Source organism: Cajanus cajan, chromosome 6, assembly GCF_000230855.2.
Source record: "Cajanus cajan strain Asha chromosome 6, NIPB_CcT2T_4, whole genome shotgun sequence".
NCBI classification, from domain to species: domain Eukaryota; kingdom Viridiplantae; phylum Streptophyta; class Magnoliopsida; order Fabales; family Fabaceae; genus Cajanus; species Cajanus cajan.
This window is the reverse complement of record NC_138522.1, coordinates 11,135,209-11,149,592: the sequence shown is the minus strand read 5'-3', so window position 1 is coordinate 11,149,592 and position 14,384 is coordinate 11,135,209. Positions and strand designations below refer to the sequence as shown.

Genomic DNA, 14,384 nt, shown 5'->3' with positions numbered 1-14,384 from the left:
CGCCGGCAGAGGAGTGAAGACCGGCTACTTTTTTCTTGCTTTTCGTGCATTTGTTTGATTGGGCTTAGCCCCATTTCTTAATTTTCTTTGTACAAATTCATTTTTTAGTAATGAAATTTGCCACTTTTGAATTCAAATTCTTTAGCATTTTAATTTCTGTACAGCAAAAGCCAAAATCAACAAAAAAGGCAAAACACAGAAAAAAGCCAAAATCAATAAAAAAGGCAAAATACAGAAAAAGCCCAAAAAACGAGAAAAGGTAAATCCACAAAATTGTACAGAATAACTGAGCCTGGAGAGGCCTGCCGAAATAATACTCTCTCAGAATAATTGAGCCTGGAGAGGCTTGCCGAAATAATACTTTCAAGCAGAATAACCGAGCTTGGAGAGGCTTGCTGAAATAATACTCTCGCAGGATAACTGAGCCTGGAGAGGCTTGCCGAAATAATACTCTCTCAAAATAACTGAGCCTGGAGAGGCTTGCCGAAATAATACTCCCCAGAGATATTTTAGCTTACACTCATGGGCCAAATTCCCCAGTGAAAACTATCAGAATACGATCAGCAAAATTCCCCAAGGGAAGCTCGATCATCCCAACAGAATATCTGAGTCAAAGGACTCATACTTCCCCAGTGGAAGATAGCTTTCCAATTCAAGCGATGAGTAAAGCTAAGCCTGAAGAGGCTTTCTAAATAATACTCTGGGATATAAGAACTCCAAATCCCCAGTCGCCTACTAAGAGGCATCCCTAAGAAAAGCAAAAATCCAAAAGATCAATAATTATTCCCCAAGTGGAATCCGGCTCTCAACCAAACATTGAACATCAAGATGATACGCCTAACAGAAGAGGCTAATAAGAATCAACAACCAAAATCCCCCAGCGGATAACAGCCTACACAGAGGCAACAAAATCAGAAAATCAAAAAGAGTCACCCGAATAAGGATAACCGGGATACTCCACCAACGTCGAAAGGACGTCAGCCAAACATAAGGCACCGCTCATCTCAGAAAGAGCATCTTCGTGTCTACACCCCAAGGAAACAGAAATTACTCAATGGGAACCAACTACGCAATGCAAAGTTGGGACACAACAACCTATGAGTAACTGCACATCCCCTAGACGGATCCCTGTGTTATCCAGCCCTCAGCGGCATCAAAATCAAAAACAAACTATCGAAGCAGCATCGTGGACTGTGGAGACAAAACCATCACAAATCCCTGGAGAGGGCAAACTCACACTGCCTAGGTTGTCAGAAACACCGAAGCAGAGCCTGGAGAGGCGGTACTCACAGCTTCCAGCTTGGGCGGCAAGCGAAGCTAAGCCTGGAGAGGCGATACTCACAACTTCCAGCTCGGGCGTCGAGTGAAGTTGGGCCTGGAGAGGCGGTACTCACGCTACCAAAGTGTTCAGAAGCACGGAGGTATGCAGCTTCCGGCTCGGGCGGCGAGCGAAGCAAACCCTGGAGAGGGCAAACTCAACTGCCTAGGTTGTCAGAAGCACCGAAGCAGAGCCTGGAGAGGTGGTACTCACAGCTTCCAGCTTGGGCGGCAAGCGAAGCTAAGCCTGGAGAGGCGGTACTCACAACTTCCAGCTCGGGCGTCGAGTGAAGTTGAGCCTGGAGAGGCGGTACTCACGCTACCAAAGTGTTCAGAAGCACGGAGGTATGCAGCTTCCGGCTTGGGCGGCGAGCGAAGCAAAACCTAGAGAGGCTACTCAGCAATTTTCCACCGGAAGACACTACAAGTCGGAAGGATGGCCTTATTCCCCGGACAATTGGGTCAACTCCTTTACTTGTCAACCGGTACACTAAAAGGCCGTTTGACTAAGTAAAGGGGGGGCAGCTGTAGACCCCTAAAATTGTCCGGGTCGGAAATAAGACTCGAAGACTCTCAAAGATCAAAGGAAAGTCAGCCAGAAGGACTCCTAGAAGAACATAGGATGACTATCTGTAGGTTTAGAGGTCTTAGAGTAGCAAAAAATAAGAAAATAGGAGGAGTTGAGCTCAATACGGCCCCTTTGGAGCTCAGTACGGCCCGTATTGCAATTTTGAACTGCAATACGGCCGTACTAAAATCAATACGGCCGTATTGAAGCTTTTGAACCTCAATACGGCCGTATTGAATTCAATACGGCCGTATTGAATTCAATACGGCTGTATTGAAGTTCAAAACTTCAATACGGGCCGTATTGACCCCAGAGGCCGTACTGCGCCCACCCCTATAAATAAGACGTCATTTGGACGTCATTCCTGACTTTTGGACTCTTCTTGGACTCTCTTCTTGAGTATTCTGGGGTTTTTGAGCAGTGTTCTGCCCTAGGAAACTCTCTGAGAGCCAAAACCGATTAAATTCTTGAGTTCTGAGCAATTAGCTTGAGTCTCGGATTTAGTCGAAGGGAAATCTTTGGATTTCCATAGTAAAAATTTTATTTTAGGAAGGAGCGAGCGAGCTTGTAGAGAGAGGGAGCGCCAAAAAGCCTCCTAGACTTCATTGATATATAAAAAGCACGCTTCAAGAGGTTTCTTTTCTAAAATCCCTTCTTTTACTGCTTTCTGATTGTTGCATATTTAAATTCTTCATCATGTAGATATTTAATTTATAATCGCTTATAATAAATAGGGGTAATTTAGTAATTTTACGTTGTTATTTAATAAATAATCCATCATAGGGAACCCTAATGGGGCGTTGTGGGGGTGCTAACACCTTCCCCACACGTAACCGACTCCCTTACCTAACTTTAGTTGTAATGGCCAAAGTTGATTTATAAAAATCAATTGCCTTATCCCTTTTTCCAATGTTTTGAGTAAAATATTGGTGGCGACTCCAAGAACCCTATCTTTTGTGAAAACCACTAATCCGTGGAGGGTCCCGCTTGGGATTAACATGGATTGGTGAATCATTTAATAAAATTGCTAGCTCGACAAGGTCTCAGTTTGAGAATAAGTCGTCCTAACAATCCACCACTTTTCAAATTCAAAACGAGTCCAACCATCGTCGCGAATGCCAAGGTCCGTTTCGGCCGGGTGGCGACAAGAAGGAAATTTCATGGCATCCAAAATATTAAAATGAACAACAATATCACCAAACTCCATAGACAGGGGGCTAGCATAAACATCAATCTTGGTTCGGGCTGTTTTCAAAAATGGTCTGCCTAAAATGATTGGGGCAGAACCATGGGAGAATCCGTCCTCCATATCAAGAACATTAAAATCAGTAGGAAAAATTAGTTCACCAACCCTAACCAAGACATCCTCTACAAAACCTGTGGGGTGGGTAACATTCCTATTGGCCAACTGAATGACCACACCCATAGGTTGGAAAAGTACCAAGAGACAAGGAATTAAAAATAGACAGAGGCATGACAATAATTGAAGCTCGTAAATTAAGCATGGCATTTTCAAATTTATTGTTACCAATAATGCAAGGTACACAAAATGTACCTGGGTCCTTACACTTCTCAGGAATGTGTGGAACAAGTTCACTTATGAGTGCTGAGACATTTCTGCCTATGCTGATTCGCTCATTGCCTTTCAGCTTCCTCTTGTGGGTGCACAAGTCTTTCAAGAACTTAGCATATCTGGGAATTTGCTTGATGGCATCCAGTAGAGGTATGTTCACCTCCACCTTCCTGAAGGTCTCCAATATCTCCTTATCCACCTCTTCCATCTTTTTGCTTGGAATTGATTTTGGTGGAAATGGAAGAGGGATAGGAGGTTGATGTAGATCATCATTTGTGCATTAGAAGGTCCACCTGCATGAAAATTTTTGCTACTACCTGTAGGGTCCACTTTCTGAATTGTAGGCTTAGGTAGGGGTACAACAACTGTAGGTGCTAGTATGTCAATTTGTTTGCCAGACCTCAAGGTGATAGCACTTACATTCTTCAGATTTTGCACAATCTGTGAAGGTAGCTTGTCTGAATTTTGGGACTGTGCTTGATTGAGCTGAGTTTCCATCTGACCCATTCGATTTGTCAAACTTTAAATAGAAGCTCTGGTCTCTTTATGGAACTGCATGTCTTAGGGAGTCATCTGCCTGACCAGCTCTTCCAATGAAGGTTCAGAAGTAGAAGGTTGAGGTTGAGGAGCTGGTGGTGCAGGAGCTTCGTGTTGTCTCTGCTGCTGCTGTTGGATAGGAGGAGGTACACATCTACTAGGACCAGCATTGTTTTGGAAGGGAGGGTTTGGCTGTTGTTGCTGCTGCTGGTTAGAGCATCTGAGATTAGGATGATTTCTCCAACCTGGATTGTACCTATTGCTGGAGAGGTCATAACTTTGTTGTTGTTGTTGTTGTGCTGGTCTGTTATTGTAGATATTTGTAGCATAGGCTTGTGGGGCATCAGGACCTGTAGAAGAGTCTTGCAAGGAGGGACAAGCATCTGTTGGATGACTAATTGAAGTGCAGATGGCACATACCTTTGCTGGTGATGGAGCTGATTTTTGATTTGTAGCCAGTTGTGAAACCAAGGTGGTGAGAGCATCAATCTTACTCTCTAGCTTTTTGTATTCACTGGAATCTGAGGCTACCATATCATGTGTAACACCATGGAAAATACCATGTTATTTAGTATATATGGATGTATATATATGTTATTTATATGGATTTGGATTGGATTATGAGGATATGGATTTGGAATGTACTTACTTCTGTGCATGTTGTATGTTAATGTGGTATTGATTAGTTATTTAAGCATGATAGTGATTTTGTAGTATGAATGAGAGGTTTATATAGGCAGGTGTGTGCATGAATTTGGTGAATGATGCATTGTAAACCATTATACTGAACTAGTACTAAGAGGGAAGAAGACTGATCACCTTCCTTCTCATCTTGGTTAAGTGAAGTATTATGGCATGCAACTCATTATTCTAAGCATATGTATCTGAAAGTGATGTTTGTTTATGTGTTGATACATGTTGCATTTCATATGATGACGAGTTATGAGTATTTCATGGAAAGGGATAGGATGGATAGGAGATTAAGGATAAAAACATAAGATAAATCTGATCTTTCTGAGTGAATTTGAGGTTGTTTTAGAGCTTATTGAGTTGAAATATTTCTAGAAATAAGGATATTTAAGGTGAATAGGTGCTAAGAGTGAAATTTGGAAATTTTGGAAAATGGCTATATATAGGGACTTAGGACCGGAGGATTTCATTTGTCAGACAGAAACAGTTTTAGAGAGAGAAAGTAGAGAGAGAGACTCTGGTCCGAAGGGAAGCTGAGGACATATTTGGGAAGCTTATCAAGCCAGGATCAATCTTCACAACTGGAGTTTTAGGAGATTTGGCCTCTAAAGCCTTGAAAAGTAAGATTGAAGTTTGAATTGGGAATTTGAGGATTTGTCCAAATCTTGCATTTTTGAAGTTTCTGAGGTAAGGGTAGTACTTATAAGACTTAATCTAGTATGTATGGAGTTGAAATATCACATTGATTTCATGTTTTATGCATGATTGAGGTTGGATTTGAGATGGAAACGGTTTGGTTAGATTTCTTCATGATTTGGTTAATACTTGTTTTTATCACTTAATATGTTGTTTTTGGATAGTGTTTATACTCTATAATGGTTCAAAATTGTATAAATTTGGTTTGGGATTCATTTGGGATGGATTTTGGGGGTGAAAATTGGAGTTTTTGAACTTCTGGTGCGCTGTCTGATGCATGCGTGCTGAGCGCCCTAGACAACGCGCTGAGCACCCTGAAGAACAGAGCTTTCTGTCTAGAGCGCGTTGAGCGCCTGAGACAATGCGCAGAGCTCATTTTGAAATGGGCTGAGCGCGCTGGTCTACGCGCTGAGTGGGCTATTTTCAGTGACTCTCAGTCTCAAGCACGCTGAGCGAGCTAGTCTACGCACTGAGCGCATATGGTCATGGGCTAAGCGCACAGGGTAGCGCCCTGAGCGGGCAAAGCCTGATGGGCTCCCAGTTTTAGCTGCACTAGGCGCAAATACCACTGCGCTGGGCGCGTGATCCCTTTGAGGAAAACCTTTTATAATTGAGTTTTTGTGAAACTTTTAAATATTGAATCATATCATCTTTAATGTTATATATTTGGTAAGGAATGTGGTATGATTTTGGAAATGATTGCATATAAATATGGAATATGCTATGGGTGTTTGGTTTGGAAAAGCTAATAGGACTTAGAGGAGTAAGGTTATGGTATGGCTTGGGAGATCTCTTGGTGAGATCAGGATATAATCTTTGGAAAACTATAAAATTTGTGAATCCCATGGTGAAGATTCCAATAAGGAAGTTTTCCAAGGATTATATAATACACCACTTCAGATGTTAAGTGGATTTTGAAGTACTCCTCTAAGTACTCTATTTGCTACCGGTATGGGTCTGAGCCGAGTCATACCGATGGATGAGGTGGCTCCACCAGGGTTACATGACGACGTAATCCATATGTATATTTTCCATGAGAGGTCAGGCATGAGACATGGGTTGCTGACATGTTTCACCGTATCGACACTTGGTTTGGATGTGTTGGTTACATCATGGATTATACAGTGGTGTGACTTTGTTTCTGGATGTGGAATATGTATACATATGGTATGGATTGTATACATTGGTTATGGATTCTTTACTAAATATGTATGCATTGGCATGGATGTGTATACATTGGATTTTGGATTGGTCTATGTTTGACATGGAAATAACTATTTATAATGTTTATTTCCTTAGTGTGGATATATATTGTGGATAACTATCTGTTTAATGATATTTCATTTTATTGTACTATGGTTGGTTTATATGTGCTAACCCTTGCATGTTTCCATGTGGTTTGGACTGTGATGATCTCACTATGTGGGAGAGCAGATCAAGTGTGAGGCTTGGGATAGCAAGAAGTCTTTTGGTAGCTACTTTGAGAAGTAGCTAGGCTTAGAGTTTGACCAGCACCTAGGGTGTCTATCTTATATTTTCATGATGTTAGCTTTTTGGATTACTGTATAACCTTACAGAGGATGTTGACTCTGCTATAAAAAAATGACATATATTTTGGAAAACAATGTATATATTATTGTATATTTACACTCTAGTATAGTTGACTTTTGCTCTATTTTCTTTATTTTATATTATTTTATTTTGGTTGGTTATTGTTGTGACGGCCTAGGGTAGGTCGTTACATCATGCACACCTTTCACAACTATGGAATCACTCCTCATATTGAATTGTTGTGAGTTGGATGCCATTTTTTCAATTAGCCCTCTAGCAGAAGCAGGTGTCATATCTCCTAAAGCTCCTCCACTAGCTGCATCAATCATGCTTCTATCCATCATGTTCAACCCCTCGTAGAAATACTGCAATAATAGCTGCTCAGAAATTTGATGGTGAGGGCAGCTAGCACATAGCCTCTTGAATCTTTCCCAGCACTCGTATAAGTTGTCCCCCATGAGTTGCCTAATTCCATATATGTCTTTTCGGATTGCAGTGGTCCTGGATGTAGGGAAAATTTTTTCAAGGAACACTCTCTTTAAGTCATCCCAGCCTGTTATTGAACCAGGAGCCATATAGTACAACCAGTCCTTGGCAAGATCCTCTAATGAAAAAGGGAATGCCTTCAGGTAAATGTGATCTTCAGGGACATTAGGTGGCCTCATGGTGGAACAAACTATGTGGAACTCCTTGAGATGCTTGTGTGGGTCCTCACCTGCACGACCATGAAACTTAGGCAACAAATAGATTAGTCCATTTTTAAGCACAAAAGGAACATCTTCCTCGGGGTATTGAATGCACAAACTCTCATAAGTAAAATCAGGTGCAACCATCTCCCTAAGAGTCCTTTCACGGGGTCCAGGTTGGTCAGCCATACTTTCAGTTGAGTCAATTTCAGATGCTACACTCACACTATGGGTATCACTTTCAGGTGGGACTATATGCTCTCTAACTAATCTATGATATGTTCTATCTATTTCAAGATCAAATGAATGCAAAGTGTGTGGATTATTCCTAGTCATGCACTACATGCATATTAAAACTGATATATTCAAAACATAAAAATTTATAGAGACTCTAAAACATAAAACTCAAAACACACAACAGAACACAATAAAAACAAATAACACACATTCACACAACCTTTTACAGAAACCGATGGTCCCCGGCAACTGCGCCAAATTTGATCGAAGTCATATCTGGTCAAATAAAAACAATTAAATGTAGTACTAGGAAGTTGTCCTAGGTCGTCTCTCAAGGACCATTTTTCTCTATCAAAGGCTTAAACACACGAAGTGGGGGGGGGAAGGTTTGGTTGTTTTTTAAGTTTATAACACAATAAAATGCAGATAACACAATAAGTAAAATAGATTGGCTCCTTTTTCGGATTGTAACTCTCTTATCATTGGTTCATAATGAGATTACTCTATTAATCACTTAATCCTTATTCCATTCGAGTTAACCAACTAAGTGAAGATTAACTCAAGATTTCCCTACACGAATTAAGCAAACGTATACAACATCAACCTCTTCACAAATTAAGCAATTGTGTCATTGAGCACAACCCATTAAGCATGGACATATTGATATAGAGGTTACATGAAGAAGAACAAAGCAAAACAGAGATATACAAACATACCCAACCTCAAACAGAGATTACAATCCATAACAAGAAGCCAACCCAAGGGTTTTAGCCTTCCACTAAAATAGAAATGGAAATGAAAATGCAAGGAAGATGAAAATGCATTAAATCAAGTTAAAGAGTATTACAATCTAGCCTTCCATGGAGGAGGCAAAGAACAGAACTAAAATGCATACAAAAGGAAAGGATAGTAAAACATAAACTGCAACCACAAGAGAGAAAATAAACTTAAAGAAAACAAAGAGAAAGGAGGTAGAAGAACACCCAAGAGTAGCTTATTTGAAGGTGTTTTTGGGATGGTTTACAATGGAGAAGTAAAGGCCTATTTATAGCCTTCATCTAACACAAAATAAATATAAAATAATGGGAAAAAGCTAAGACAAAACGAAATGGGATGAGTTGGTGTTGTTGGTGGGATGAGTTGGATGCCATATTCTTTTCCGCACCAATTTTTGACCACCAAATTTGACCTTCTATATGAACGAATTTGCCAATGGCTCCTTCTGTAAAGATTTAGGTCTTTGTCTCAGATTTCTAGGGCCACCGAGTTTGCACCATTTGGATCAGCACAGCCCAAGTTATGCCCTGAAAACCGAGACATGTTCATCAGTCCAAAAATAGCGAAAATTTATAATAATAATTCCCAACTATCCAATTAGGCCCAACAACACACATATCTATCTAAATCCTATAATTAACTATGGATGGAATGTAAAATAGCTAAATTGAAGGAAAAGATAAATATCAAATTATGAATTATCCATGAAGCATCACCTACCTAGGGTTAGTATTATCCCTGATCATCCAGGAGTACACTCGTCCCTAAAGCATCACATACCTAGGGTTCGTATCATCCCTGATTATACAGGAGTACGCTCGTCCCTGAAGCATAAGTGAGAGGAATCACCATTACAGTCACACTCTCAATCACATGCACGTTCACATCCACATCCATATCTCAATTTTACAATACATACATAATCCACATAAAATAGTGATTTACATACCCCTCAAGTAATTCATTACGAATCATCATCTAAAATCTTATCTCATAGCTCACTTCCACATCCCATATACAATTCTATATCACACACACAATAGTTAAGTCCAACAAAATATGAGTTTACACCCCTTCAAGTAATTCACATATAAATCATCAATTTTTACAATTTAGCATATTTATAAACCTCAATACATATACATTCTAATGGGATCATTAATTTCTCAAATAGAAGTAATTATAAAATTACTTATAATCCTAAGAGATTCTTCCTCTACCTAATTTCCTCATGTAACTACACATAAATAATCCCTTTTTCCCCGTACCTGGATCAACAACAGTCAAAACTTAAATAGAGATATCTTTGTCTCCTCCTTAAGTACTCCCAGTCTTCAGAGATAATGAGAGGGAAGAAGAACATAAGAGAGAAGGAAGAGAAGGTGTGAGAGAATGAGAGTTAGGGGTCCCTATTTATAGGGATTCTGGCTCACCTACTCAGAACGGCCTGTTCTAATTCAAATCTATGCAAGTTTTTCAACTGGAATGGCTCGTTCCAAAACCAGAAAGGCCCATTCCAAAAACTAGCAGAACGGCCCGTTCCTCTTCTAGAACAGCCCGTTCTCTAAACCATAATGGCCCATTCTCTAATTAGAACAGCTTGTTCTGTGCAATCAAACTTAGCACATTTAGTAATCCAGAACGGCCTGTTCCAATTTTGGAATTTCCCGTTCTAGGCTACTTAAATATATTTTTTTTTTCAGGATGTTACATGATTGACATGCATTTTGTGCATAAATGTTTTTAAGGGTATGATATGGAATACACCACCAGAGAAGGCCCCCTAGTGTAAAAGCTTTGGGGATTACTCCTTGGGGATAGCTCGAGTTGGAAGTCCCAGTCTCGCCCATTGTGTGCATAGGATGTATCTTGCGCATCTTAGCTATCCCGACGAGACTCTGGTCATATGTCCTTCTAGTGAGAGTGCACAGAGACCCGACATGTACTCCTAGACTACTCATTATGTATTGCTAGCAACAATATTGCATTTTTAATGTTATATGATAAATTGATATTTTTATGTCTTGGATGAGTGAGATGTAATGTTGTTGTTAATGCATCTATGCTATATACCTGTCTTGTTTGTGTTTGGCTATCTGGTATGTATTTCTACACTGAGCTAGAGTGAGATGTTTCTCACTCGCTTTTCTCTTGTATTATTTTCTTTGACTGTCATACAGGTTATTATCAGCATAAGGCTGAGGATGTTGGTGATGAAGCTTAGGCTTCTATGTTGGGATTTGCTCTGATAGGACATGTGACATTAGGGCATAGATAGGATTAGATTGGGATGTTGTTTTTATTAAATTATTTTGGAAACTCTAGTTTTATTTCTTTGTAATTTTTTCTGATTTTGTTAAGTTATGGATGTGGTACTCTCTATCTAAACACGTTTGATATTTTAACACTACAAGAAAAACCCAAATTTCTGACAGATTTGGATCTGTCGGAAAAAAAAATTTTCCGAAGGAAAATTTCTGATAGATAAAAATCCATCAGAAAATGTATATTTTCGATAAAAAATTTCTGACGGATATAAATCTGTCAGAAATTTCGACGGATTTATATCTGTCAGAAATTCTGTCGAAAATCCTAAATGCGCTATTTAATATTTTCTTTATTATATGGATGTTTTCAAAATATAAATATATTATTTGTAATGAATAACATAAATACAATGAGTAAGTGAGGTATGCCTAATTACCTATATATAATTATATCTTTATTAGACTATTATAAATTATAAACTAATTATCATTAATTTATTTTAGAAAAATGTCACACATGACGTCTAAATTTAATTAACATATCTTTTCTTTAATTTTTAAAAATCACTCATCTTTCATAATATCATTATTAATTAAAATAAAGGAGGAAAAAGTTAATTTATGTTAAGCAAATTAATCATATGCGTCTATTATTTTTTTCTAAATTACATCCAATATGTAACACCCTAGTTTTCAAAATGATTATTATTATTATTATTATTATTATTATTATTATTATTATTATTATTATTATTATTATTATACAGTATTTGGTCATAATTTGTTGTTGATCTTTACTTCAATTGTAGCTAATTCACACTTCATTTATGCTTTAGAAAGATATGTGTGTTGTTGGGCCTAATTAGATAGTTGTGAATTTTTTTGTTAAAACCGTTTCTCGTTGGGCTGATTGACAAGTCTCAGTTTTTGGAGCATAACTTGGGCTGTGGTTATCTAAATGATGCAAACTCAGTGTCAATGGAAAGATACGAAAAAAACCTACAACTTTGCAGAAATAGCCATTTGCAAATTCGGTCGTCTATAAGGTCCAAATCGGAATTTGATTTGTTACAATCGTTTCTCACTAGGCTGATTGGCAAGCCTCGATTTTTGGGGCATAATCTGGGCTGTGGTTCTCCAAATGATGCAAAATCGGTGGCAATGGAAAGATAAGATAAAACTAGACAACTTTCATGAAACCGCCATTTGCCAATTCGGCCGTTTAGAGGGTTCAAATTGGCATGCAAAAGAACGTATCCACTAATTCATCCCACCAACTCCACTAATTCATCCCACCAACTCCACCAAGCCTAATTTCTTTATATTTTAATGTGTTATGAAGGCTATAAATAGCCCTTCAATCTTCCATTTCAATTCATCCCAAGAAACATTTCTCATTCTCATTCTCTCTTCTCTTATACTCTCTCTTCTTTCTCTCTTGTTCTCTCTGAAGACCAAGGGAAATCTAGAGGAGGAGGTTTTGTCCTAGTTTTAGCTCCGGTTCCTATTTTAGACGGAAGGAGCCTTGGGGTGGCAGCTGTGCTATAGTCTCAGTTTCTGCTGATCCAGGTAAGGGGGAAAATAGGATTATTTATATGTAGAGTACATGAGGGAATTGGGTAGAGGAAGAATTCCTTAGGATTATGATCAATTTTTATAATTATTTATTTGGAGAAGTATTAGTTCCATTAAATTATCTGTGTTGAGGCTTATAAATATGCCTAGGTGTAAGAATGATGATCTGGGAGGAAGAATAAATTCTAAGGAAAATGCGGTGAGCTAGATTATGGAATAATTAGGGTTTTACTGTGTATATTAAATTAATTATTCTATTGATTATTATGTTATTGAAGGTTATTGCTATATTACTTGTTAAGAATGAATGATATTGATGTAAATTGCTTGAGGGGTATGTAAACCCTACTTTGTTGAGCTTATCTGTTATGTATGTGATATTGAATTGCATACGTGATATGAATTTGAGTTATGAGATGAGATATTGTATGGATATGATAATGATTGTGATTCTGATGCCTCACATCGATTATTAGGAATGGCACAGTCCCTGGGTAAGTGGTGCTACCCTAGTATGGTGTGGGATGAGTAAGACAATTAACACCACCACTTATGTCGCTTATGGCAGCCCTGACATAGGGTTAATTGCAAGAGATTGTATTAATTGTAATATGATTGTGGTTCCTCACACCAAATATCTAGGGATGGCATGACCCCAGGGTAAGTGATGCCACAGGGAGGGCGTGACCCTAATCGGGTGTTGTAACATCCTAGTTTTCAAACTAGTTATTACTATTATTATCATTATTATTATTACATGGTATTTGGTCATAATTTGGTGGATATCTCTATTTCAATTGTAGCTAATTCACACTCATTTTATGCTTTAGAAAGATATGTGTGTTGTTGGGCTTAATTAGATAGTTGTGAATTTTGTTAAAACCATTTCTCGCTGGGCTGGTTGACAAGCCTCGGTGTTTGGGGCATAACTTGGTCTTTCGATGTACAAATGATGCAAACTTTGTGGCCGTGGAAAGCTAAGAGAAACCCCTACAACTTTCATGAAGAAGCCAGTTTCAAATTCGGTCGTCTAGAAGGTCAAAATCGGAATTTTATTTGTTAAAATCGTTTCTCGCTGGGCTGTTTGACAAGTCTCGCTTTTTGGGGCATAACTTGGTCTGTGGTTGTCCAAATGATGCAAACTCGGTGGCTATGGAAAGATAAGAGAAAACCCTAAAACTTTCATGAATTAGCCATTCGCAAATTCTGCCGTATAGAAGGTCAAAGTCGGTGGTCAATAATCGGTGCGGAAAAGAATATGGCATCCAACTCATCCCACTAACAACACCAACTCATCCCATTTCGTTTTGTCTAAGATTTTTCCATTATTTTCCATTTTTTATGTGTTATATGAAGGCTATAAATAGGCCTTCACTTCTCCATTGCAAACCATCCCAAGAAACACTTCTCATTCTCTTCTCTTATGCTCTCTTCTTTCCATCTTCTTCTCTTTGAAGACCAAGGGAAATCCAGAGAAGAAGGTTTTGTCCTAGTTTTAGCTCCGGTTCCTGTTTAGACGGAAGAAGCCTTAGGGAGGCAGCTGTGCTATAGTCTCAATTTTTGCTTATCCAGGTACGGGGGAATAGGGGATTATTTATATGTAGAGTACATGAGGGAACCAAGTGGAGAGGATTGGTAGAGGTATAAATAACCAAGTGGAGAGGATTGGTAGAGGTATAAATAACCCTTTATGAGTAGAAGTTGATGGCGTTTTGGGGTTCAATGATAAGATCTATGGCCTAGTAATCTTAAATTTAGGAAGATGATCTTAAAGGGAGGACACAAGAGTACTCTTAACATCCATTTAGGAGCTACTAAGGTGTATCAGAGTGGTGCAGCGGAAGCGTGGTGGCCTTAAGTGAAGAGAGGAATAGAGGATGTTATGTACTCATATTTAGTATAGTATAAGT

General features: G+C 38.7%; 1 protein-coding gene across 1 annotated transcript; it reads right to left on the bottom strand.

The window, feature by feature from the left end:
- Window positions 1-3,282: 3,282 nt before the first annotated feature.
- Window positions 3,283-7,954, bottom strand: LOC109811202 (uncharacterized). The gene is made up of 4 exons (XM_083076058.1): window positions 7,135-7,954; window positions 4,041-4,522; window positions 3,859-3,956; window positions 3,283-3,577 (listed from the first exon to the last, which is right to left on the bottom strand). Exons 1-4 carry the CDS (start codon window positions 7,952-7,954, stop codon window positions 3,283-3,285), a joined length of 1,695 nt encoding a protein of 564 aa, XP_082932184.1.
- Window positions 7,955-14,384: the final 6,430 nt, after the last annotated feature.

What these genes read in the sequence shown, in the direction of transcription:
- LOC109811202 (XM_083076058.1), bottom strand. Translation starts at nt 7,954, where the DNA reads ATGACTAGGAATAATCCACACACTTTGCATTCATTTGATCTTGAAATA. An exon ending in TGATTCCATAGTTGTGAAAG is followed by an intron (nt 4,523 to 7,134) that starts GTGTGCATGATG and finishes ATGATATGGTAG; the next exon opens with CCTCAGATTCCAGTGAATAC. An exon ending in GTAAGTGCTATCACCTTGAG is followed by an intron (nt 3,578 to 3,858) that starts GTCTGGCAAACA and finishes GCAAATTCCCAG; the next exon opens with ATATGCTAAGTTCTTGAAAG.